At 44.2% G+C, this 27,669-nt stretch overlaps 1 protein-coding gene across 2 annotated transcripts in view; it reads right to left on the reverse strand.

Moving 5' to 3' along the window:
• The window catches only part of LOC110510863 (zinc finger protein 239-like), a 57,719-nt gene extending 31,487 nt beyond the window's left edge, over positions 1 to 26,232 (reverse strand). For both annotated transcript variants that reach the window (XM_036973153.1, XM_036973151.1), the window contains exon 1: positions 25,610 to 26,232. In XM_036973153.1, the coding sequence (XP_036829048.1) occupies positions 25,610 to 25,973 (364 nt within the window). In that variant the 5' untranslated portion in view covers positions 25,974 to 26,232. The remainder of the gene's footprint in view (positions 1 to 25,609) is intronic.
• Positions 26,233 to 27,669: the final 1,437 nt, after the last annotated feature.

A 27,669-nucleotide genomic window follows, 5' to 3' on the forward strand; every position in this document is an offset into this window, starting at 1 on the left:
GGTACCAGTACAGAGTCAATGTGGAGGCTATATACAGGGGGTACCAGTACAGAGTCAATGTGGAGGCTATATACAGGGGGTACCAGTACAGAGTCAATGTGGAGGCTATATACAGGGGGTACCAGTACAGAGTCAATGTGGAGACTATATACAGGGGGTACCAGTACAGAGTCAATGTGGAGGCTATATACAGGGGGTACCAGTACAGAGTCAATGTGGAGGCTGTATACAGGGGGTACCAGTACAGAGTCAATGTGGAGGCTATATACAGGGGGTACCAGTACAGAGTCAATGTGGAGGCTATATACAGGGGGTACCAGTACAGAGTCAATGTGGAGGCTATATACAGGGGGTACCAGTACAGAGTCAATGTGGAGGCTATATACAGGGGGTACCAGTACAGAGTCAATGTGGAGGCTGTATACAGGGGGTACCAGTACAGAGTCAATGTGGAGGCTATATACAGGGGGTACCAGTACAGAGTCAATGTGGAGGCTATATACAGGGGTACCAGTACAGAGTCAATGTGGAGGCTATATACAGGAGGTACCAGTACAGAGTCAATGTGGAGGCTATATACAGGGGTACCAGTACAGAGTCAATGTGGAGGCTATATACAGGGGTACCAGTACAGAGTCAATGTGGAGGCTATATACAGGGGTACCAGTACAGAGTCAATGTGGAGGCTATATACAGGGGTACCAGTACAGAGTCAATGTGGAGGTTATATACAGGGGGTTCCAGTACAGAGTCAATGTGGAGACTATATACAGGGGGTTCCAGTACAGAGTCAATGTGGAGGCTATATACATGGGGTACCAGTACAGAGTCAATGTGGAGGCTATATACATGGGGTACCAGTACAGAGTCAATGTGGAGGCTATATACAGGGGGTACCAGTACAGAGTCAATGTGGAGGCTATATACAGGAGGTACCGGTACAGAGTCAATGTGGAGGTTATATACAGGGGGTACCAGTACAGAGTCAATGTGGAGGCTATATACAGGGGGTACCAGTACAGAGTTAATGTGGAGGCTATATACAGGGGGTACCAGTACAGAGTCAATGTGGAGGCTATATACATGGGGTACCAGTACAGAGTCAATGTGGAGGCTATATACAGGGGGTACCAGTACAGAGTCAATGTGGAGGCTATATACAGGAGGTACCAGTACAGAGACAATGTGGAGACTATATACAGGGGGTACCAGTACAGAGTCAATGTGGAGGCTATATACAGGGGTACCAGTACAGAGTCAATGTGGAGGCTATATACAGGGGGTACCAGTACAGAGTCAATGTGGAGGCTATATACAGGGGGTACCAGTACAGAGTCAATGTGGAGGCTATATACAGGGGGTACCAGTACAGAGTCAATGTGGAGGCTGTATACAGGGGGTACCAGTACAGAGTCAATGTGGAGGCTATATACAGGGGGTACCAGTACAGAGTCAATGTGGAGGCTATATACAGGGGTACCAGTACAGAGTCAATGTGGAGGCTATATACAGGAGGTACCAGTACAGAGTCAATGTGGAGGCTATATACAGGGGTACCAGTACAGAGTCAATGTGGAGGCTATATACAGGGGTACCAGTACAGAGTCAATGTGGAGGCTATATACAGGGGTACCAGTACAGAGTCAATGTGGAGGCTATATACAGGGGTACCAGTACAGAGTCAATGTGGAGGTTATATACAGGGGGTTCCAGTACAGAGTCAATGTGGAGACTATATACAGGGGGTTCCAGTACAGAGTCAATGTGGAGGCTATATACATGGGGTACCAGTACAGAGTCAATGTGGAGGCTATATACATGGGGTACCAGTACAGAGTCAATGTGGAGGCTATATACAGGGGGTACCAGTACAGAGTCAATGTGGAGGCTATATACAGGAGGTACCGGTACAGAGTCAATGTGGAGGTTATATACAGGGGGTACCAGTACAGAGTCAATGTGGAGGCTATATACAGGGGGTACCAGTACAGAGTTAATGTGGAGGCTATATACAGGGGGTACCAGTACAGAGTCAATGTGGAGGCTATATACATGGGGTACCAGTACAGAGTCAATGTGGAGGCTATATACAGGGGGTACCAGTACAGAGTCAATGTGGAGGCTATATACAGGAGGTACCAGTACAGAGACAATGTGGAGACTATATACAGGGGGTACCAGTACAGAGTCAATGTGGAGGCTATATACATGGGGTACCAGTACAGAGTCAATGTGGAGGCTATATACATGGGGTACCAGTACAGAGTCAATGTGGAGGCTATATACAGGGGGTACCAGTACAGAGTCAATGTGGAGGCTATATACATGGGGTACCAGTACAGAGTCAATGTGGAGGCTATATACAGGGGGTACCAGTACAGAGTCAATGTGGAGGCTATATACAGGGGGTACCAGTACAGAGTCAATGTGGAGGCTATATACAGGGGGTACCAGTACAGAGTCAATGTGGAGGCCACATACAGGAGGTACCAGTACAGAGTCAATGTGGAGGCTATATACAGGGGGTACCAGTACAGAGTCAATGTGGAGGCTATATACAGGGGGTACCAGTACAGAGTCAATGTGGAGACTATATACAGGGGGTACTGGTACAGAGTCAATGTGGAGGCTATATACAGGGGTACCAGTACAGAGTCAATGTGGAGGCTATATACAGGGGGTACCAGTACAGAGTCAATGTGGAGGCTGTATACAGGGGGTACCAGTACAGAGTCAATGTGGAGGCTATATACAGGGGGTACCAGTACAGAGTCAATGTGGAGGCTATATACAGGGGTACCAGTACAGAGTCAATGTGGAGGCTATATACAGGGGGTACCAGTACAGAGTCAATGTGGAGGCTGCATACATGGGGTACCAGTACAGAGTCAATGTGGAGGCTATATACATGGGGTACCAGTACAGAGTCAATGTGGAGGCTATATACAGGGGGTACCAGTACAGAGTCAATGTGGAGGCTATATACAGGGGGTACCAGTACAGAGTCAATGTGGAGGCTATATACAGGGGGTACCGGTACAGAGTCAATGTGGAGGCTATATACAGGAGGTACCAGTACAGAGACAATGTGGAGACTGTATACAGGGGGTACCAGTACAGAGTCAATGTGGAGGCTATATACAGGAGGTACCAGTACAGAGACAATGTGGAGACTATATACAGGGGGTACCAGTACAGAGTCAATGTGGAGGCTTTATACAGGAGGTACCAGTACAGAGACAATGTGGAGACTATATACAGGGGGTACCAGTACAGAGTCAATGTGGAGGCTATATACAGGGGGTACCAGTACAGAGTCAATGTGGAGGCTATATACAGGGGGTACCAGTACAGAGTCAATGTGGAGGCTATATACAGGGGGTACCGGTACAGAGTCAATGTGGAGGCTATATACAGGAGGTACCAGTACAGAGACAATGTGGAGACTATATACAGGGGGTACCAGTACAGAGTCAATGTGGAGGCTTTATACAGGAGGTACCAGTACAGAGACAATGTGGAGACTATATACAGGGGGTACCAGTACAGAGTCAATGTGGAGGCTATATACAGGGGGTACCAGTACAGAGTCAATGTGGAGGCTATATACAGGGGGTACCAGTACAGAGTCAATGTGGAGGCTATATACAGGGGGTACCGGTACAGAGTCAATGTGGAGGCTATATACAGGAGGTACCAGTACAGAGACAATGTGGAGACTATATACAGGGGGTACCAGTACAGAGTCAATGTGGAGGCTATATACAGGGGGTACCAGTACAGAGTCAATGTGGAGGCTATATACAGGGGGTACCAGTACAGAGTCAATGTGGAGGCTATATACAGGAGGTACCAGTACAGAGACAATGTGGAGACTATATACAGGGGGTACCAGTACAGAGTCAATGTGGAGGCTTTATACAGGAGGTACCAGTACAGAGACAATGTGGAGACTATATACAGGGGGTACCAGTACAGAGTCAATGTGGAGACTATATACAGGGGGTACCAGTACAGAGTCAATGTGGAGGCTATATACAGGGGGTACCAGTACAGAGTCAATGTGGAGGCTATATACAGGGGGTACCAGTACAGAGTCAATGTGGAGGCTATATACAGGGTGTACCAGTACAGAGTCAATGTGGAGGCTATATACAGGGGGTACCAGTACAGAGTCAATGTGGAGGCTATATACAGGGGGTACCAGTACAGAGTCAATGTGGAGACTATATACAGGGGGTACCAGTACAGAGTCAATGTGGAGGCTATATACAGGGGTACCAGTACAGAGTCAATGTGGAGGCTATATACATGGGGTACCAGTACAGAGTCAATGTGGAGGCTATATACAGGGGGTACCAGTACAGAGTCAATGTGGAGACTATATACAGGGGGTACCAGTACAGAGTCAATGTGGAGACTATATACAGGGGGTACCAGTACAGAGTCAATGTGGAGACTATATACAGGGGGTACCAGTACAGAGTCAATGTGGAGGCTATATACAGGAGGTACCAGTACAGAGACAATGTGGAGACTATATACAGGGGGTACCAGTACAGAGTCAATGTGGAGGCTTTATACAGGAGGTACCAGTACAGAGACAATGTGGAGACTATATACAGGGGGTACCAGTACAGAGTCAATGTGGAGGCTTTATACAGGAGGTACCGGTACAGAGTCAATGTGGAGGCTATATACAGGGGGTACCAGTACAGAGTCAATGTGGAGGCTATATACAGGGGGTACCGGTACAGAGTCAATGTGGAGGCTATATACAGGAGGTACCAGTACAGAGACAATGTGGAGACTATATACAGGGGGTACCAGTACAGAGTCAATGTGGAGGCTATATACAGGGGGTACCAGTACAGAGTCAATGTGGAGGCTATATACAGGGGGTACCAGTACAGAGTCAATGTGGAGGCTATATACAGGAGGTACCAGTACAGAGACAATGTGGAGACTATATACAGGGGGTACCAGTACAGAGTCAATGTGGAGGCTTTATACAGGAGGTACCAGTACAGAGACAATGTGGAGACTATATACAGGGGGTACCAGTACAGAGTCAATGTGGAGGCTATATACAGGGGGTACCAGTACAGAGTCAATGTGGAGGCTATATACAGGGGGTACCAGTACAGAGTCAATGTGGAGGCTATATACAGGGGGTACCGGTACAGAGTCAATGTGGAGGCTATATACAGGAGGTACCAGTACAGAGACAATGTGGAGACTATATACAGGGGGTACCAGTACAGAGTCAATGTGGAGGCTATATACAGGGGGTACCAGTACAGAGTCAATGTGGAGGCTATATACAGGGGGTACCAGTACAGAGTCAATGTGGAGGCTATATACAGGGGGTACCAGTACAGAGACAATGTGGAGGCTATATACAGGAGGTACCAGTACAGAGACAATGTGGAGACTATATACAGGGGGTACCAGTACAGAGTCAATGTGGAGGCTATATACAGGGGGTACCAGTACAGAGTCAATGTGGAGGCTATATACAGGGGGTACCAGTACAGAGTCAATGTGGAGGCTATATACAGGGTGTACCAGTACAGAGTCAATGTGGAGGCTATATACAGGGGGTACCAGTACAGAGTCAATGTGGAGGCTATATACAGGGGGTACCAGTACAGAGTCAATGTGGAGACTATATACAGGGGGTACCAGTACAGAGTCAATGTGGAGGCTATATACAGGGGTACCAGTACAGAGTCAATGTGGAGGCTATATACATGGGGTACCAGTACAGAGTCAATGTGGAGGCTATATACAGGGGGTACCAGTACAGAGTCAATGTGGAGACTATATACAGGGGGTACCAGTACAGAGTCAATGTGGAGACTATATACAGGGGGTACCAGTACAGAGTCAATGTGGAGACTATATACAGGGGGTACCAGTACAGAGTCAATGTGGAGGCTATATACAGGGGGTACCAGTACAGAGTCAATGTGGAGGCTATATACAGGGTGTACCAGTACAGAGTCAATGTGGAGGCTATATACAGGGGGTACCAGTACAGAGTCAATGTGGAGGCTATATACAGGGGTACCGGTACAGAGTCAATGTGGAGGCTATATACAGGGGGTACCAGTACAGAGTCAATGTGGAGGCTATATACAGGGTGTACCAGTACAGAGTCAATGTGGAGGCTATATACAGGGGGTACCAGTACAGAGTCAATGTGGAGGCTATATACAGGGGGTACCAGTACAGAGTCAATGTGGAGGCTATATACAGGGGGTACCAGTACAGAGACAATGTGGAGGCTATATACAGGAGGTACCAGTACAGAGACAATGTGGAGACTATATACAGGGGGTACCAGTACAGAGTCAATGTGGAGGCTATATACAGGGGGTACCAGTACAGAGTCAATGTGGAGGCTATATACAGGGGGTACCAGTACAGAGTCAATGTGGAGGCTATATACAGGGTGTACCAGTACAGAGTCAATGTGGAGGCTATATACAGGGGGTACCAGTACAGAGTCAATGTGGAGGCTATATACAGGGGGTACCAGTACAGAGTCAATGTGGAGACTATATACAGGGGGTACCAGTACAGAGTCAATGTGGAGGCTATATACAGGGGTACCAGTACAGAGTCAATGTGGAGGCTATATACATGGGGTACCAGTACAGAGTCAATGTGGAGGCTATATACAGGGGGTACCAGTACAGAGTCAATGTGGAGACTATATACAGGGGGTACCAGTACAGAGTCAATGTGGAGACTATATACAGGGGGTACCAGTACAGAGTCAATGTGGAGACTATATACAGGGGGTACCAGTACAGAGTCAATGTGGAGGCTATATACAGGGTGTACCAGTACAGAGTCAATGTGGAGGCTATATACAGGGGGTACCAGTACAGAGTCAATGTGGAGGCTATATACAGGGGTACCGGTACAGAGTCAATGTGGAGGCTATATACAGGGGGTACCAGTACAGAGTCAATGTGGAGGCTATATACAGGGTGTACCAGTACAGAGTCAATGTGGAGGCTATATACAGGGGGTACCAGTACAGAGTCAATGTGGAGGCTATATACAGGGGTACCGGTACAGAGTCAATGTGGAGGCTATATACAGGGGGTACCAGTACAGAGTCAATGTGGAGGCTATATACAGGGTGTACCAGTACAGAGTCAATGTGGAGGCTATATACAGGGGGTACCAGTACAGAGTCAATGTGGAGGCTATATACAGGGGGTACCAGTACAGAGTCAATGTGGAGGCTATATACAGGGGGTACCAGTACAGAGTCAATGTGGAGGCTATATACAGGGGGTACCAGTACAGAGTTAATGTGGAGGCTATATACAGGGTTACCAGTACAGAGTCAATGTGGAGGCTATATACAGGGTTACCAGTACAGAGTCAATGTGGAGGCTATATACAGGGGGTACCAGTACTGAGTCAATGTGGAGGCTATATACAGGGGGTACCAGTACAGAGTCAATGTGGAGGCTATATACAGGGGGTACCAGTACAGAGTCAATGTGGAGGCTATATACAGGGTTACCAGTACAGAGTCAATGTGGAGGCTATATACAGGGGGTACCAGTACTGAGTCAATGTGGAGGATATATACAGGGGGTACCAGTACAGAGTCAATGTGGAGGCTATATACAGGGTTACCAGTACAGAGTCAATGTGGAGGCTATATACAGGAGGTACCAGTACAGAGTCAATGTGGAGGCTATATACAGGGGGTACCAGTACAGAGTCAATGTGGAGGCTATATACAGGGTTACCAGTACAGAGTCAATGTGGAGGCTATATACAGGAGGTACCAGTACAGAGTCAATGTGGAGGCTATATACAGGAGGTACCAGTACAGAGTCAATGTGGAGACTATATACAGGGGGTACCAGTACAGAGTCAATGTGGAGGCTATATACAGGGTTACCAGTACAGAGTCAATGTGGAGGCTATATACAGGAGGTACCAGTACAGAGTCAATGTGGAGGCTATATACAGGAGGTACCAGTACAGAGTCAATGTGGAGGCTATATACAGGAGGTACCAGTACAGAGTCAATGTGGAGGCTATATACAGGAGGTACCAGTACAGAGTCAATGTGGAGGCTATATACAGGGGGTACCGGTACAGAGTCAATGTGGAGGCTATATACAGGGGGTACCAGTACAGAGTCAATGTGGAGGCTATATACAGGAGGTACCAGTACAGAGTCAATGTGGAGGCTATATACATGGTTACCAGTACAGAGTCAATGTGGAGGCTATATACAGGGTTACCAGTACAGAGTCAATGTGGAGGCTATATACATGGTTACCAGTACAGAGTCAATGTGGAGGCTATATACAGGGTTACCAGTACAGAGTCAATGTGGAGGCTATATACAGGAGGTACCAGTACAGAGTCAATGTGGAGGCTATATACAGGAGGTACCAGTACAGAGTCAATGTGGAGGCTATATACAGGAGGTACCAGTACAGAGTCAATGTGGAGGCTATATACAGGGGGTACCAGTACAGAGTCAATGTAGAGGTTATATACAGGGGGTACCAGTACAGAGTCAATGTGGAGGCTATATACAGGGGGTACCAGTACAGAGTCAATGTGGAGGCTATATACAGGGGGTACTGGTACAGAGTCACTGTGGAGGCTATATACAGGAGGTACCAGTACAGAGTCAATGTGGAGACTATATACATGGTTACCAGTACAGAGTCAATGTGGAGGCTATATACAGGGGGTACTGGTACAGAGTCACTGTGGAGGCTATATACAGGAGGTACCAGTACAGAGTCAATGTGGAGACTATATACATGGTTACCAGTACAGAGTCAATGTGGAGGCTATATACAGGGGGTACTGGTACAGAGTCACTGTGGAGGCTATATACAGGAGGTACCAGTACAGAGTCAATGTGGAGACTATATACATGGTTACCAGTACAGAGTCAATGTGGAGGCTATATACAGGGGGTACCAGTACAGAGTCAATGTGGAGACTATATACATGGTTACCAGTACAGAGTCAAGGTGGAGGCTATATACAGGGGGTACCAGTACAGAGTCACTGTGGAGGCTATATACAGGAGGTACCAGTACAGAGTCAATGTGGAGACTATATACATGGTTACCAGTACAGAGTCAATGTGGAGGCTATATACAGGGGTACCAGTACAGTCAATGTGGAGGCTATATACAGGGGTACCGGTACAGAGTCAATGTGGAGGCTATATACAGGAGGTACCAGTACAGAGTCAATGTGGAGGCTATATACAGGAGGTACCAGTACAGAGTCAATGTGGAGGCTATATACAGGAGGTACCAGTACAGAGTCAATGTGGAGGCTATATACAGGAGGTACCAGTACAGAGTCAATGTGGAGGCTATATACAGGGGGTACCAGTACAGAGTCAATGTGGAGGTTATATACAGGAGGTACCAGTACAGAGTCAATGTGGAGGCTATATACAGGAGGTACCAGTACAGAGTCAATGTGGAGGTTATATACAGGAGGTACCAGTACAGAGTCAATGTGGAGGCTGTATACATGAGGTACCAGTACAGAGTCAATGTAGAGGTTATATACAGGGGGTACCAGTACAGAGTCAATGTGGAGGCTATATACAGGGGGTACCAGTACAGAGTCAATGTGGAGGCTATATACAGGGGGTACTGGTACAGAGTCACTGTGGAGGCTATATACAGGAGGTACCAGTACAGAGTCAATGTGGAGACTATATACATGGTTACCAGTACAGAGTCAATGTGGAGGCTATATACAGGGGGTACTGGTACAGAGTCACTGTGGAGGCTATATACAGGAGGTACCAGTACAGAGTCAATGTGGAGACTATATACATGGTTACCAGTACAGAGTCAATGTGGAGGCTATATACAGGGGGTACTGGTACAGAGTCACTGTGGAGGCTATATACAGGAGGTACCAGTACAGAGTCAATGTGGAGACTATATACATGGTTACCAGTACAGAGTCAATGTGGAGGCTATATACAGGGGGTACCAGTACAGAGTCAATGTGGAGACTATATACATGGTTACCAGTACAGAGTCAAGGTGGAGGCTATATACAGGGGGTACCAGTACAGAGTCACTGTGGAGGCTATATACAGGAGGTACCAGTACAGAGTCAATGTGGAGACTATATACATGGTTACCAGTACAGAGTCAATGTGGAGGCTATATACAGGGGTACCAGTACAGTCAATGTGGAGGCTATATACAGGGGTACCGGTACAGAGTCAATGTGGAGGCTATATACAGGAGGTACCAGTACAGAGTCAATGTGGAGGCTATATACAGGAGGTACCAGTACAGAGTCAATGTGGAGGCTATATACAGGAGGTACCAGTACAGAGTCAATGTGGAGGCTATATACAGGAGGTACCAGTACAGAGTCAATGTGGAGGCTATATACAGGGGGTACCAGTACAGAGTCAATGTGGAGGTTATATACAGGAGGTACCAGTACAGAGTCAATGTGGAGGCTATATACAGGAGGTACCAGTACAGAGTCAATGTGGAGGTTATATACAGGAGGTACCAGTACAGAGTCAATGTGGAGGCTATATACAGGAGGTACCAGTACAGAGTCAATGTGGAGGCTATATACAGGAGGTACCAGTACAGAGTCAATGTGGAGGCTATATACATGGTTACCAGTACAGAGTCAATGTGGAGGCTATATACATGGGGTACCAGTACAGAGTCAATTTATTTATTTATTTTACCTTTATTTAACCAGGTAGGCAAGTTGAGAACAAGTTCTCATTTACAATTGCGACCTGGCCAAGATAAAGCAAAGCAGTTCGACAGATACAACAACACAGAGTTACACATGGAGTAAAACAAACATACAGTCAATAATAAAGTATAAACAAGTCTATATACAATGTGAGCAAATGAGGTGAGAAGGGAGGTAAAGGCAAAAAAAGGCCTTGGTGGCAAGGTAAATACAATATAGCAAGTAAAACACTGGAATGGTAGTTTTGCAATGGAAGAATGTGCAAAGTAGAAATAAAAATAATGGGGTGCAAAGGAGCAAAATAAATAAATAAATTAAATACAGTTGGGAAAGAGGTAGTTGATAGGGCTAAATTATATGTGGGCTATGTACAGGTGCAGTAATCTGTGAGCTGCTCTGACAGTTGGTGCTTAAAGCTAGTGAGGGAGATAAGAGTTTCCAGTTTCAGAGATTTTTGTAGTTCGTTCCAGTCATTGGCAGCAGAGAACTGGAAAGAGAGGCGGCCAAAGAAAGAATTGGTTTTGGGGGTGACTAGAGAGATATACCTGCTGGAGCGTGTGCTACAGGTGGGAGATGCTATGGTGACCAGCGAGCTGAGATAAGGGGGGACTTTACCTAGCAGGGTCTTGTAGATGACATGGAGCCAGTGGGTTTGGCGACGAGTATGAAGCGAGGGCCAGCCAACGAGAGCGTACAGGTCGCAATGGTGGGTAGTGTATGGGGCTTTGGTGACAAAACGGATTGCACTGTGATAGACTGCATCCAGTTTGTTGAGTAGGGTATTGGAGGCTATTTTGTAAATTACATCGCCAAAGTCGAGGATTGGTAGGATGGTCAGTTTTACAAGGGTATGTTTGGCAGCATGAGTGAAGGATGCTTTGTTGCGAAATAGGAAGCCATTTCTAGATTTAACTTTGGATTGGAGATGTTTGATATGGGTCTGGAAGGAGAGTTTACAGTCTAACCAGACACCTAAGTATTTGTAGTTGTCCACGTATTCTAAGTCAGAGCCGTCCAGAGTAGTGATGTTGGACAGGCGGGTAGGTGCAGGTAGTGATCGGTTGAAGAGCATGCATTTAGTTTTACTTGTATTTAAGAGCAGTTGGAGGCCACGGAAGGAGAGTTGTATGGCATTGAAGCTTGCCTGGAGGGTTGTTAACACAGTGTCCAAAGAAGGGCCGGAAGTATACAGAATGGTGTCGTCTGCGTAGAGGTGGATCAGAGACTCACCAGCAGCAAGAGCGACCTCATTGATGTATACAGAGAAGAGAGTCGGTCCAAGAATTGAACCCTGTGGCACCCCCATAGAGACTGCCAGAGGTCCGGACAACAGACCCTCAGATTTGACACACTGAACTCTATCAGAGAAGTAGTTGGTGAACCAGGCGAGGCAATCATTTGAGAAACCAAGGCTGTTGAGTCTGCCGATGAGGATGTGGTGATTGACAGAGTCGAAAGCCTTGGCCAGATCAATGAATACGGCTGCACAGTAATGTTTCTTATCGATGGCGGTTAAGATATCGTTTAGGACCTTGAGCGTGGCTGAGGTGCACCCATGACCAGCTCTGAAACCAGATTGCATAGCAGAGAAGGTATGGTGAGATTCAAAATGGTCGGTAATCTGTTTGTTGACTTGGCTTTCGAAGACCTTAGAAAGGCATGGTAGGATAGATATAGGTCTGTAGCAGTTTGGGTCAAGAGTGTCCCCCCCTTTGAAGAGGGGGATGACCGCAGCTGCTTTCCAATCTTTGGGAATCTCAGACGACACGAAAGAGAGGTTGAACAGGCTAGTAATAGGGGTGGCAACAATTTCGGCAGATAATTTTAGAAAGAAAGGGTCCAGATTGTCTAGCCCGGCTGATTTGTAGGGGTCCAGATTTTGCAGCTCTTTCAGAACATCAGCTGAAAGAGCTGCAAAATCTGGACCCCTACAATGTGGAGGCTGTATACAGGGGGTTCCAGTACAGAGTCAATGTGGAGGCTATATACAGGGGGTACCAGTACAGAGTCAATGTGGAGGCTATATACATGGGGTACCGGTACAGAGTCAATGTGGAGGCTATATACATGGGGTACCGGTACAGAGTCAATGTGGAGGCTGTATACAGGGGGTTCCAGTACAGAGTCAATGTGGAGGCTATATACAGGGGGTACCAGTACAGAGTCAATGTGGAGGCTGTATACAGGGGGTTCCAGTACAGAGTCAATGTGGAGGCTATATACAGGGGGTACCAGTACAGAGTCAATGTGGAGGCTGTATACAGGGGGTTCCAGTACAGAGTCAATGTGGAGGCTATATACATGGTTACCAGTACAGAGTCAATGTGGAGGCTATATACAGGGGGTACCGGTACAGAGTCAATGTGGAGGCTATATACATGGGGTACCGGTACAGAGTCAATGTGGAGGCTATATACAGGGGTACCAGTACAGAGTTAATGTGGAGGCTATATACAGGGGGTACCGGTACAGAGTCAATGTGGAGGTTATATACATGGTTACCAGTACAGAGTCAATGTGGAGGCTATATACAGGGGGTACCAGTACAGAGTCAATGTGGAGGCTATATACAGGGGGTACCAGTACAGAGTCAATGTGGAGGCTATATACAGGGGGTACCAGTACAGAGTCAATGTGGAGGCTATATACAGGGGGTACCAGTACAGAGTCAATGTGGAGACTATATACAGGGGGTACCAGTACAGAGTCAATGTGGAGACTATATACAGGGGGTACCGGTACAGAGTCAATGTGGAGGCTATATACAGGGGGTACCAGTACAGAGTCAATGTGGAGGCTATATACAGGAGGTACCAGTACAGAGTCAATGTGGAGGCTATATACAGGAGGTACCAGTACAGAGTCAATGTGGAGGCTATATACAGGGTTACCAGTACAGAGTCAATGTGGAGGCTATATACAGGAGGTACCAGTACAGAGTCAATGTGGAGGCTATATACAGGAGGTACCAGTACAGAGTCAATGTGGAGGCTATATACAGGGTTACCAGTACAGAGTCAATGTGGAGGCTATATACAGGGTTACCAGTACAGAGTCAATGTGGAGGCTATATACAGGAGGTACCAGTACAGAGTCAATGTGGAGGCTATATACAGGAGGTACCAGTACAGAGTCAATGTGGAGACTATATACATGGGGTACCAGTACAGAGTCAATGTGGAGGCTATATACAGGGGGTACCAGTACAGAGTCAATGTGGAGGCTATATACAGGGGGTACCAGTACAGAGTCAATGTGGAGGCTATATACAGGGGGTACCAGTACAGAGTCAATGTGGAGGCTATATACAGGGGGTACCAGTACAGAGTCAATGTGGAGGCTATATACATGGGGTACCAGTACAGAGTCAATGTGGAGGCTATATACAGGGGGTACCAGTACAGAGTCAATGTGGAGGCTATATACAGGGGGTACCGGTACAGAGTCAATGTGGAGGCTATATACATGGGTACCAGTACAGAGTTAATGTGGAGGCTATATACAGGAGTACCAGTACAGAGTCAATGTGGAGGCTATATACAGGGGGTACCAGTACAGAGTTAATGTGGAGGCTATATACAGGAGTACCAGTACAGAGTCAATGTGGAGGCTATATACAGGGGGTACCAGTACAGAGTCAATGTGGAGGCTATATACAGGGGGTACCAGTACAGAGTCAATGTGGAGGCTATATACAGGAGGTACCAGTACAGAGTCAATGTGGAGGCTATATACAGGAGGTACCAGTACAGAGTCAATGTGGAGGCTATATACAGGGTTACCAGTACAGAGTCAATGTGGAGGCTATATACAGGGTTACCAGTACAGAGTCAATGTGGAGGCTATATACAGGAGGTACCAGTACAGAGTCAATGTGGAGGCTATATACAGGAGGTACCAGTACAGAGTCAATGTGGAGACTATATACATGGGGTACCAGTACAGAGTCAATGTGGAGGCTATATACAGGGGGTACCAGTACAGAGTCAATGTGGAGGCTATATACAGGGGGTACCAGTACAGAGTCAATGTGGAGGCTATATACAGGGGGTACCAGTACAGAGTCAATGTGGAGGCTATATACAGGGGGTACCAGTACAGAGTCAATGTGGAGGCTATATACATGGGGTACCAGTACAGAGTCAATGTGGAGGCTATATACAGGGGGTACCAGTACAGAGTCAATGTGGAGGCTATATACAGGGGGTACCGGTACAGAGTCAATGTGGAGGCTATATACATGGGTACCAGTACAGAGTTAATGTGGAGGCTATATACAGGAGTACCAGTACAGAGTCAATGTGGAGGCTATATACAGGGGGTACCAGTACAGAGTTAATGTGGAGGCTATATACAGGAGTACCAGTACAGAGTCAATGTGGAGGCTATATACAGGGGGTACCAGTACAGAGTCAATGTGGAGGCTATATACAGGGGGTACCAGTACAGAGTCAATGTGAAGGCTATATACAGGAGGTACCAGTACAGAGTCAATGTGGAGGCTATATACAGGGTTACCAGTACAGAGTCAATGTGGAGGCTATATACAGGGTTACCAGTACAGAGTCAATGTGGAGGCTATATACAGGAGGTACCAGTACAGAGTCAATGTGGAGGCTATATACAGGAGGTACCAGTACAGAGTCAATGTGGAGACTATATACATGGGGTACCAGTACAGAGTCAATGTGGAGGCTATATACAGGGGGTACCAGTACAGAGTCAATGTGGAGGCTATATACAGGGGGTACCAGTACAGAGTCAATGTGGAGGCTATATACAGGGGGTACCAGTACAGAGTCAATGTGGAGGCTATATACAGGGGGTACCAGTACAGAGTCAATGTGGAGGCTATATACATGGGGTACCAGTACAGAGTCAATGTGGAGGCTATATACAGGGGGTACCAGTACAGAGTCAATGTGGAGGCTATATACAGGGGGTACCAGTACAGAGTCAATGTGGAGGCTATATACAGGGGGTACCAGTACAGAGTCAATGTGGAGGCTATATACATGGGTACCAGTACAGAGTTAATGTGGAGGCTATATACAGGAGTACCAGTACAGAGTCAATGTGGAGGCTATATACAGGGGGTACCAGTACAGAGTTAATGTGGAGGCTATATACAGGAGTACCAGTACAGAGTCAATGTGGAGGCTATATACATGGGTACCAGTACAGAGTTAATGTGGAGGCTATATACAGGAGTACCAGTACAGAGTCAATGTGGAGGCTATATACAGGGGGTACCAGTACAGAGTTAATGTGGAGGCTATATACAGGAGTACCAGTACAGAGTCAATGTGGAGGCTATATACAGGGGGTACCAGTACAGAGTCAATGTGGAGGCTATATACAGGGGGTACCAGTACAGAGTCAATGTGAAGGCTATATACAGGGGGTACCAGTACAGAGTTAATGTGGAGGCTATATACAGGAGTACCAGTACAGAGTCAATGTGGAGGCTATATACAGGAGTACCAGTACAGAGTCAATGTGGAGGCTATATACAGGAGTACCAGTACAGAGTCAATGTGGAGGCTATATACAGGGGGTACCAGTACAGAGTCAATGTGGAGGCTATATACATGAGGAACCAGTACAGAGTTAATGTGGAGGCTATATACAGGGGGTACCAGTACAGAGTCAATGTGGAGGCTATATACAGGGGGTACCAGTACAGAGTCAATGTGGAGGCTATATACAGGAGGTACCAGTACAGAGTCAATGTGGAGGCTATATACAGGGGGTACCGGTACAGTCAATGTGGAGGCTATATACATGGGGTACCGGTACAGTCAATGTGGAGGCTATATACAGGGGGTACCGGTACAGAGTCAATGTGGAGGCTATATACAGGGGGTACCAGTACAGAGTCAATGTGAAGGCTATATACAGGAGGTACCAGTACAGAGTCAATGTGGAGGCTATATACAGGGGGTACCAGTACAGAGTCAATGTGGAGGATATATACAGGGGGTACCAGTACAGAGTCAATGTGGAGGCTATATACAGGGGGTACCAGTACAGAGTCAATGTGGAGACTATATACAGGAGGTACCAGTACAGAGTCAATGTGGAGGCTATATACAGGGGTACCAGTACAGAGTCAATGTGGAGGCTATATACAGGGGGTACCAGTACAGAGTCAATGTGGAGGCTATATACAGGGGGTACCAGTACAGAGTCAATGTGGAGGTTATATACAGGGGGTACCAGTACAGAGTCAATGTGGAGGCTATATACAGGGGGTACCAGTACAGAGTCAATGTGGAGGCTATATACATGGGGTACCGGTACAGAGTCAATGTGGAGGTTATATACATGGGGTACCAGTACAGAGTCAATGTGGAGGCTATATACAGGGGGTACCAGTACAGAGTCAATGTGGAGGCTATATACATGGGGTACCAGTACAGAGTCAATGTGGAGGCTATATACAGGGGGTACCAGTACAGAGTCAATGTGGAGGCTATATACATGGGGTACCAGTACAGAGTCAATGTGGAGGCTATATACAGGGGGTACCAGTACAGAGTCAATGTGGAGGCTATATACAGGGGGTACCAGTACAGAGTCAATGTGGAGGCTATATACATGGGGTACCGGTACAGAGTCAATGTGGAGGCTATATACATGGGGTACCAGTACAGTCAATGTGGAGGCTATATACATGGGGTACCGGTACAGTCAATGTGCCGGTGTCGAGGTAATTGAGGTAATATGTACATGTAGTTAGAGTTATCAAAGTGACTATGCATAGATGATAACAGAGAGTAGCAGCAGTGTAAAAGAGGGTGGGGGCAATGCAAATAGTCTGGGTAGCCATTCGATTAGATGTTTCTAGGGCCTTCCTCTGACACCGCCTGGTATAGAGGTCGTGGATTGCAGGAAACTTGGCCCCGGTGATGTACTGGGTCGTGCGCACTACCCTCTGCAGTGTCTTGCGGTCGGAGGCCGAGAAGTTGCCATACCAGGCAGTGATGAAACCCGTCAGGATGCTCTCGATGGTGCAGCTGTAAAACCTTTTGAGGATCTGAGGACCCATTGCCAAATATTTGACATTTGAGAGAAATAAGCTTTTTGTGCGTATGGGAAATTTCAGGGATCTTGTATTTCAGCTCATGAAACACGGGACCAACATTTTACATGTTGCATTTATATTTTTGCTCAGTGTATAAAACATAATGTAGATGTATATAATGAACATACTAGGTCTATACTGCTCCTACATGGTGTAACAATACATCATGTAGATGTATATAATGAACAGACTAGGTCTATACTGCTCCTACATGTAACAGACTAGGTCCATACTGCTCCTACATGGTGTAACAATACATCATGTAGATGTATATAATGAACAGACTAGGTCTATACTGCTCCTACATGGTGTAACAATACATCATGTATATAATGAACAGACTAGGTCTATACTGCTCCTACATGGTGTAACAATACATCATGTAGATGTATATAATGAACAGACTAGGTCTATACTGCTCCTACATGGTGTAACAATACATGATGTATATAATGAACAGACTAGGTCTATACTGCTCCTACATGGTGTAACAATACATCATGTAGATGTATATAATGAACAGACTAGGTCTATACTGCTCCTACATGGTGTAACAATACATCATGTAGATGTATATAATGAACAGACTAGGTCTATACTGCTCCTACATGGTGTCACAATACATCATGTAGATGTATATAATGAACAGACTAGGTCTATACTGCTCCTACATGGTGTCACAATACATCATGTAGATGTATATAATGAACAGACTAGGTCTATACTGCTCCTGCATGGTGTAACAATACATCATGTATATAATGAACAGACTAGGTCTATACTGCTCCTACATGGTGTAACAATACATCATGTATATAATGAACAGACTAGGTCTATACTGCTCCTACATGGTGTAACAATACATCATGTATATAATGAACAGACTAGGTCTATACTGCTCCTACATGGTGTAACAATACATCATGTAGATGTATATAATGAACAGACTAGGTCTATACTGCTCCTGCATGGTGTAACAATACATCATGTATATAATGAACAGACTGGGTCTATACTGCTCCTACATGGTGTAACAATACATCATGTAGATGTATATAATGAACAGACTAGGTCTATACTGCTCCTACATGGTGTCACAATACATCATGTAGATGTATATAATGAACAGACTAGGTCTATACTGCTCCTACATGGTGTAACAATACATCATGTAGATGTATATAATGAACAGACTAGGTCTATACTGCTCCTACATGGTGTAACAATACATCATGTATATAATGAACAGACTAGGTCTATACTGCTCCTACATGGTTTAACATCATGTAGATGTATATAATGAACAGACTAGGTCTATACTGCTCCTACATGGTGTAACAATACATCATGTAGATGTATATAATGAACAGACTAGGTCTATACTGCTCCTACATGGTGTAACAATACATCATGTAGATGTATATAATGAACAGACTAGGTCTATACTGCTCCTACATGGTGTAACAATACATCATGTAGATGTATATAATGAACAGACTAGGTCTATACGGCTCCTACATGTAACAGACTAGGTCTATACGGCTCCTACATGTAACAGACTAGGTCTATACTGCTCCTACATGGTGTAACAATACATCATGTAGATGTATATAATGAACAGACTGGGTCTATACTGCTCCTACATGGTGTAACAATACATCATGTAGATGTATATAATGAACAGACTAGGTCTATACTGCTCCTACATGGTGTAACAATACATCATGTAGATGTATATAATGAACAGACTAGGTCTATACTGCTCCTACATGGTGTAACAATACATCATGTATATAATGAACAGACTAGGTCTATACTGCTCCTACATGGTGTACCAATACATCATGTAGATGTATATAATGAACAGACTAGGTCTATACTGCTCCTACATGTAACAATACATCATGTAGATGTGTATAATGAACAGACTAGGTCTATACTGCTCCTACATGGTGTACCAATACATCATGTAGATGTATATAATGAACAGACTAGGTCTATACTGCTCCTACATGGTGTAACAATACATCATGTAGATGTATATAATGAACAGACTAGGTCTATACTGCTCCTACATGTAACAATACATCATGTAGATGTATATAATGAACAGACTAGGTCTATACTGCTCCTGCATGGTGTAACAATACATCATGTATATAATGAACAGACTAGGTCTATACTGCTCCTACATGGTGTAACAATACATCATGTAGATGTATATAATGAACAGACTAGGTCTATACTGCTCCTACATGGTGTAACAATACATCATGTAGATGTATATAATGAACAGACTAGGTCTATACTGCTCCTACATGGTGTAACAATACATCATGTAGATGTATATAATGAACAGACTAGGTCTATACTGCTCCTACATGTAACAATACATCATGTAGATGTATATAATGAACAGACTAGGTCTATACTGCTCCTACATGGTGTACCAATACATCATGTAGATGTATATAATGAACAGACTAGGTCTATACTGCTCCTACATGTAACAATACATCATGTAGATGTGTATAATGAACAGACTAGGTCTATACTGCTCCTACATGGTGTACCAATACATCATGTAGATGTATATAATGAACAGACTAGGTCTATACTGCTCCTACATGTAACAATACATCATGTAGATGTATATAATGAACAGACTAGGTCTATACTGCTCCTACATGTAACAATACATCATGTAGATGTATATAATGAACAGACTAGGTCTATACTGCTCCTGCATGGTGTAACAATACATCATGTAGATGTATATAATTAACATTCACTAGTGGCATTCCACATTTGAATATATATATTTTATTAATCAAATATTTTTACAATCAGCACCTGTGTTTTCTATGACATGGTGGACCTATGGGGCATTTATGTGCTCCTGGGAAGTGGGAAACTGGGAAGTCCAACATGATGGACCTATGGGGCATTCATGTGCTCCTGGGAAGTGGGAAACTGGGAAGTCCAACATGATGGACCTATGGGGCATTCATGTGCTCCTGGGAAGTGGGAAACTGGGAAGTCCAACATGATTGTGGTTCAAGTGCTTATGAAGTCAGACCAATTCTTCAACTAATACGATTTTAGTTAGCTTGATAAGATAAGCTAACATTGCTGATAATAAAGTTACCGAGCTTACTTAAACTAACTGTCCACTGTTTCCAGATTTCTATAAAATATGACCCATAAATAAGTACAATATGAGTTAAATAGTTTTCCTTCCAAAAAAATAAAAATAAATTGTAAATAAGTTAAAAAGCAGCTTTTCTGTGTTGGAATGGTGTGTGGGCGTACAACAACAACAACAACAACAACAACAACAACAGAACGTTGCGTGGCGTTTAAAGGTCATAAAAAAGTATTCATGCAAGTAGACTGCTGATTGGACAGCTCATCCTTCTCAGGAGGATGACATCATCCTCTCTGACAGTGGTTCCCAACTCCAGTCCTCCAGTACAGCCCAACAGCGCACATTTTATGTGACTCCGGACACCTGATTCTACATGTCAACTAATCATCAACCCCTCCAACACTCTACTCAGCAACTTTGTCACCAAAGCCCCATATACTACCCACCACTGCGACAAGTACGCTCTCGTTGACCAGTGAGCTATATCTCACTGGTCACCAAAGCAACACCCACCCGTAGCACGCGCTCCAGCAGGTATATCTCACTGGTCACCAAAGCAACACCCACCCGTAGCACGCGCTCCAGCAGGTATATCTCACTGGTCACCAAAGCAGCACCCACCCATAGCACGCGCTCCAGCAGGTAGATTTCACTGGTCACCAAAGCAGCACCCACCCATAGCACGCGCTCCAGCAGGTAGATTTCACTGGTCACCAAAGCAGCACCCACCCGTAGCACGCGCTCCAGCAGGTAGATTTCACTGGTCACCAAAGCAGCACCCACCCGTAGCACGCGCTCCAGCAGGTATATCTCATTGGTCACCAAAGCAGCACCCACCCGTAGCACGTGCTCCAGCAGGTATATCTCACTGGTCACCACGCGCTCCAGCAGGTAAATCTCACTGGTCAACACACGCTCTAGCAGGTATATCTCACTGGTCACCCCCAAAGCAGCACGCGCTCCAGCAGGTATATCTCACTGGTCACCATAGCAACACCCACCCGTAGCATGCGCTCCAGCAGGTATATCTCACTGGTCACCATAGCAACACCCATCCGTAGCACGTGCTCCAGCAGGTATATCTCACTGGTCACCACGCGCTCCAGCAGGTATATCTCACTGGTCAACACACGCTCTAGCAGGTGTATCTCACTGGTCACCCCCAATGCAGCACGCGCTCCAGCAGGTATATCTCACTGGTCATCCCCAAAGCAGCACGCGCTCCAGCAGGTATATCTCACTGGTCACCCCCCCAAAAATGGGAAAAATGTGTTCTACGTGTTCTGTGTGTTGAGTTTGTTCTATGTGTTCTGTGTGTTCTATGTGTTCTGTGTGTTCTATGTGTTGTGTGTGTTCTATGTGTTGTGTGAGTTCTATGTGTTCTGTCTGTTCTGTGTGTTCTGTGTTCTGTGTGTTGTATGTGTTCTGTGTGTTGTATGTGTTGTGTGTGTTGTATGTGTTCTGTGTGTTGTATGTGTTCTGTGTTGTATGTTCTATGTGTTCTGTGTGTTCTATGTGTTCTGAGTGTTCTATGTGTTCTGTGTGTTCTGTGTGTTGTATGTGTTCTGTGTTGTATGTTCTATGTGTTCTGTGTGTTCTATGTGTTCTGTGTGTTCTGTGTGTTGTATGTGTTCTGTGTGTTGTATGTGTTCTGTGTTGTATGTTCTATGTGTTCTGTATGTTCTATGTGTTCTGTATGTTCTATGTGTTCTGTGTGTTCTATGTGTTCTGTGTGTTCTATGTGTTCTGTGTGTTCTGTGTGTTCTGTGTTCTGTGTGTTGTATGTGTTCTGTGTTGTATGTTCTATGTGTTCTGTGTGTTCTATGTGTTCTGTGTGTTCTGTGTTGTGTGTTGTATGTGTTCTGTGTGTTGTATGTGTTCTGTGTTGTGTGTTCTATGTGTTCTGTGTGTTCTATGTGTTCTGTGTGTTCTATGTGTTCTGTGTGTTCTGTGTGTTCTATGTGTTCTGTGTGTTCTATGTGTTCTGTGTGTTCTATGTGTTCTGTGTGTTCTGTGTGTTCTATGTGTTCTGTGTGTTCTATGTGTTCTGTGTGTTCTATGTGTTCTGTGTGTTCTATGTGTTCTGTGTGTTCGGTGTGTTCTATGTGTTCTGTGTGTTGTATGTGTTCTGTGTGTTCTATGTGTTCTGTGTGTTATATGTGTTCTGTGTGTTCTATGTGTTCTGTGTGTTCTATGTGTTCTGTGTGTTCTATGTGTTCTGTGTGTTCTATGTGTTCTGTGTGTTCTATGTGTTCTGTGTGTTATATGTGTTCTATGTGTTCTGTGTGTTCTATGTGTTCTGTGTGTTATATGTGTTCTGTGTGTTCTATGTGTTCTGTGTGTTCTGTGTGTTCTGTGTGTTCTATGTGTTCTGTGTGTTCTATGTGTTCTGTGTGTTCTATGTGTTCTATGTGTTCTGTGTGTTCTATGTGTTCTGTGTGTTATATGTGTTCTGTGTGTTCTATGTGTTCTGTGTGTTCTATGTGTTCTGTGTGTTATATGTGTTCTGTGTGTTCTATGTGTTCTGTGTGTTCTATGTGTTCTGTGTGTTCTATGTGTTCTGTGTGTTCTATGTGTTCTGTGTGTTCTATGTGTTCTGTGTGTTATATGTGTTCTGTGTGTTCTATGTGTTCTGTGTGTTCTGTGTGTTCTATGTGTTCTGTGTGTTCTATGTGTTCTGTGTGTTCTATGTGTTCTATGTGTTCTGTGTGTTCTATGTGTTCTGTGTGTTATATGTGTTCTGTGTGTTCTATGTGTTCTGTGTGTTCTATGTGTTCTGTGTGTTATATGTGTTCTGTGTGTTCTATGTGTTCTGTGTGTTCTATGTGTTCTGTGTGTTCTATGTGTTCTGTGTGTTCTATGTGTTCTGTGTGTTATATGTGTTCTGTGTGTTATATATACCTGGTTAAATATATATATATTTCTACATAAATAAATAAAAACAGCCTTTATTATTACCACCAACTGTCTGATTCAGGACATTTGGTTGGAATGTTGCCTTTCAGTTTCTTTTCAAATGATGAAGAGGACAGAATCAAGATGAGGAAGGATCATTTTGATCTGGATTAAATGTTTTATATATATATATATATATAAATAAATAAGGTTATTTAATTTACACAATAAGGCAGGTGAATTTGTGAATTATCATGATTAACACAAGGGCTGTTGTTAGTGTGTTATTCACCATAATCCACAGGTTTGAGTGCCTTATTGCATTTATGAAACAAAGTCATTGTTTTATATAACAAACGTACATCTGTCTCATAAACATTCATACCATTTATAGGTTTGTGCATAAAACAGTCAGATCACAATATTGATTTCAGTCCGAGAAGTCTGCACTTTTCATTTGCCCCCCAGGCCAATTGTAACAGTCGCTGTGGGGTCAAATGTAACACCGAAAATGTTTAACTAAATAAATGTACTTAACTTCTAAACCATTCATGTTAATGAATGATCATAGACATATGTAATGATTTCGCTAGAAATGTACGTAACCAATATTTACAGTAGCAGCCCTGTTTTTTGCATTGCCATTCAGTTCCTCTCAAAACCATCTGTCTGACGGCCATCAGATCTGTTTAGGACATCGTTCAACTTGTCTGGCTTCTATAGGACCCCAAGGCTGGTTAACGTTAGTATATGATCGTTCAACTTGTCTGGCTTCTACACGACCCCAAGGCTGATTAATGTTATTATATGATCGTTTAACTTGTCTGGCTTCTACAGGACCCCAAGGCTGGTTAACGTGAGTATATGATCGTTCAACTTGTCTGGCTTCTACACGACCCCAAGGCTAGCTAGTTGGTAAGTTGGTATATGATCATTCATGTATAATTTATTCTATCCTAAAGTTAAAATCAATAGTTGTTTTCATAATTTGTCTGCTTGACTTAGGGCAATGTTAACACTGAGTTGGGGGCAATTGTAACAAGGTGTTACACCTCTTGTGCTTAGCAAGACAACAATAGTGGAACATGTCAATCATGTTTATGTATAACTTTAGTCCGTCCCCACCCGGGCGCGAACCAGGGACCCTCTGCACACAACTACAACAGTTACCCAAGAAGCATCGTTACCCATCGCTCCACAAAAGCCGCGGCCCTTGCAGAGCAAAGGGGGAACCACTACTTCAAGGTCTCAGAGCAAGTGACGTCACCGATTGAAACGCTATTTAGCGCACCACCGCTAACTAGCTAGCCATTCCCCATCCGTTACATTTAGTCAATGTAGGGCAGCAAAATGCAGACTTCAGGGCAGCAAAATGCAGACTTTCATTAGTCACTGTAGAAAGATTTATACAAATGCCCTCTGTTGGAAACCATATAGTTGACTAGAACTATGGGGTTGTCCTGTCTAGCCGCTTTTTTTACAGGAATGGGAGACGGATTGTTGATATCGATTTTATTAATTGTGTATGTGTATGTAATATAATGGGAAGACTTTTAATCCATTAACGTTTGGTTGGTTGACCCCACTCGTTGTACCTTTAACAATTCCTACAATACAAAACAACATAGTCAAGTGTAGAATACTCTTTTAAAAAACAGACATTAGTTCAACAACTACAGAATTTGTGGCCCTATTTGTAAGATGGTACTTACTGGTGTTAATCAGATTTCCAGTCTTCTCTAATTCTCCCTCTTCCTCATCCAATGTGACAGTAATCTCCCCTTCTTCCTTAACTTCAAACACTTCTTCCACTGTGACCGTCAACTCCCCCTCCTCCTCTTTCACTCCAAACACTGTAGCCTGCTGCTCCACCTTCACTCTGAAAGCTTCTTCTTCTTCTTTTACAGTAACATCCTCTTCTTTCACTGTAACGTCTTTCTCTTCTTCTTTAACTGTAACAACCTCATCCTCTACTTCTTGTTTAACTGTGACAGCCTCCTCCTCTTTCATGAGAGCTTCTTTCTCCGTCCAGCCGACCACCTCTTCTTTATCAGGAGAGTAGCTTAGTGAACTCATGGTCGGGATGTTAGTTAGCTAACGTTAGCTGGTTAGCATTTATGATTAGCCAAGTGCTACTTCTGATTTAACCAGTCAGCTAGCTGACTACTAGCAGCGTAAAATTAAATTAAATGCGGTAACCAGCTATACGACAGACTTGTGTTTCAAACACAGTGGCTAATATACACCGACAGTGGCTCAAGAAATGTAGTGTTTCAGCTGTTAGCTAGCAAGCTACGGAGGTGGATGACTAGCTGTTGTTGTTGTTGTTGAAGACGCGTCCTGTCCACTAGATTATACGTCACGATGGTAGCTTCACCTGAAATACACACATCGCCATCTGCTGACCGGAGTGGATAACGCAGTTGATTTTTTTATTTTTATGAAATAGCAATATTATATTGCGACATACAAAGAGAAGTACGGTGTCGTATGCCGCCACTCCAATAAAAAAATGTTTTTAAAAATGTATTGTATTTTTATACCTTTATTTCAACAAGGAACACAGCCTGAGACCAAGGTCTCTTTTACAGCTGGGCCCTGCTTATACATGTTTACACATATAGTTTAGGTACAACGATAAAGAAACTACACAAGACAAACAAAACGATCACAGACAACACCAAAAAATAATAATACAGCAACCGGTTTAATTCCCCTAACAGGTTATTCCCCTAACAGGTTATTCCCCTAACAGGTTATTCCCCTAACAGGTTATTCCCCTAACAGGTTATTCCCCTAACAGGTTATTCCCCTAACAGGTTATTCCCCTAACAGGTTATTCTACTAACAGGTTATTCCCCTAACAGGTTATTCCCCTGACAGGTTATTCTACTAACAGGTTATTCCCCTAACAGGTTATTCTACTAACAGGTTATTCCCCTAACAGGTTATTCTACTAACAGGTTATTCCCCTAACAGGTTATTCTACTAACAGGTTATTCCCCTAACAGGTTATTCTACTAACAGGTTATTCTACTAACAGGTTATTCTACTAACAGGTTATTCCCCTAACAGGTTATTCCCCTAACAGGTTATTCCCCTAACAGCACAAGAACATTACCCGAAACAGTTACAAGCAAAACAACAATAAAATGCTCCAATAAATGTTTAAAATGAGCAACAGGGGGACAAGAGTCTCAAGTCTAAGTTTAGTCTGCAGGCTCTTCCATAGGCAAGGAGTGTAACAGGAAAAGGCAGCCATAACCAACTATGTGGAAATCGCACGGGCCTCAAGTGGAATCCGTGCTTGAGACCTGGTTTTAGGAATTATAATTCTAATATTGATGAGTGATGATAATTAAGAAGGTAGTTTATTCAGAAGTGCTTTATAGACAAACACGAGAGCATGTTGTTCTCGTCTCACGGACAGCGAAGTCCAACCCACATTATGATATAAAACACAGTGGTGAGTTCTGTAGCTTGCAACCGTAATAAACCTAAGTGCGCAATGATAAGTAGCATCCAGCAATTTAAGTGTTGATGCCGTAGAATGCATGTAAATAATATCCCCATTATCTATAACAGACATAAAAGTAGCTTGCACAATGTGTCTTCTATTTGTAGAGGACAAACATGTCCTCTTTCTATAGAGGAAGACTAGCTTGATTTTTAGCCGTTTACAAAGTTGGTCAATATGCATTTTAATTGATAGTTTATCATCCAACCATATCCCTAAGTATTTATATGCAGAGACTTGATTAATTCGAGAACC

This window comes from Oncorhynchus mykiss, unplaced genomic scaffold, assembly GCF_013265735.2.
Source record: "Oncorhynchus mykiss isolate Arlee unplaced genomic scaffold, USDA_OmykA_1.1 un_scaffold_223, whole genome shotgun sequence".
Classification (NCBI taxonomy): Eukaryota; Metazoa; Chordata; class Actinopteri; order Salmoniformes; family Salmonidae; genus Oncorhynchus; species Oncorhynchus mykiss.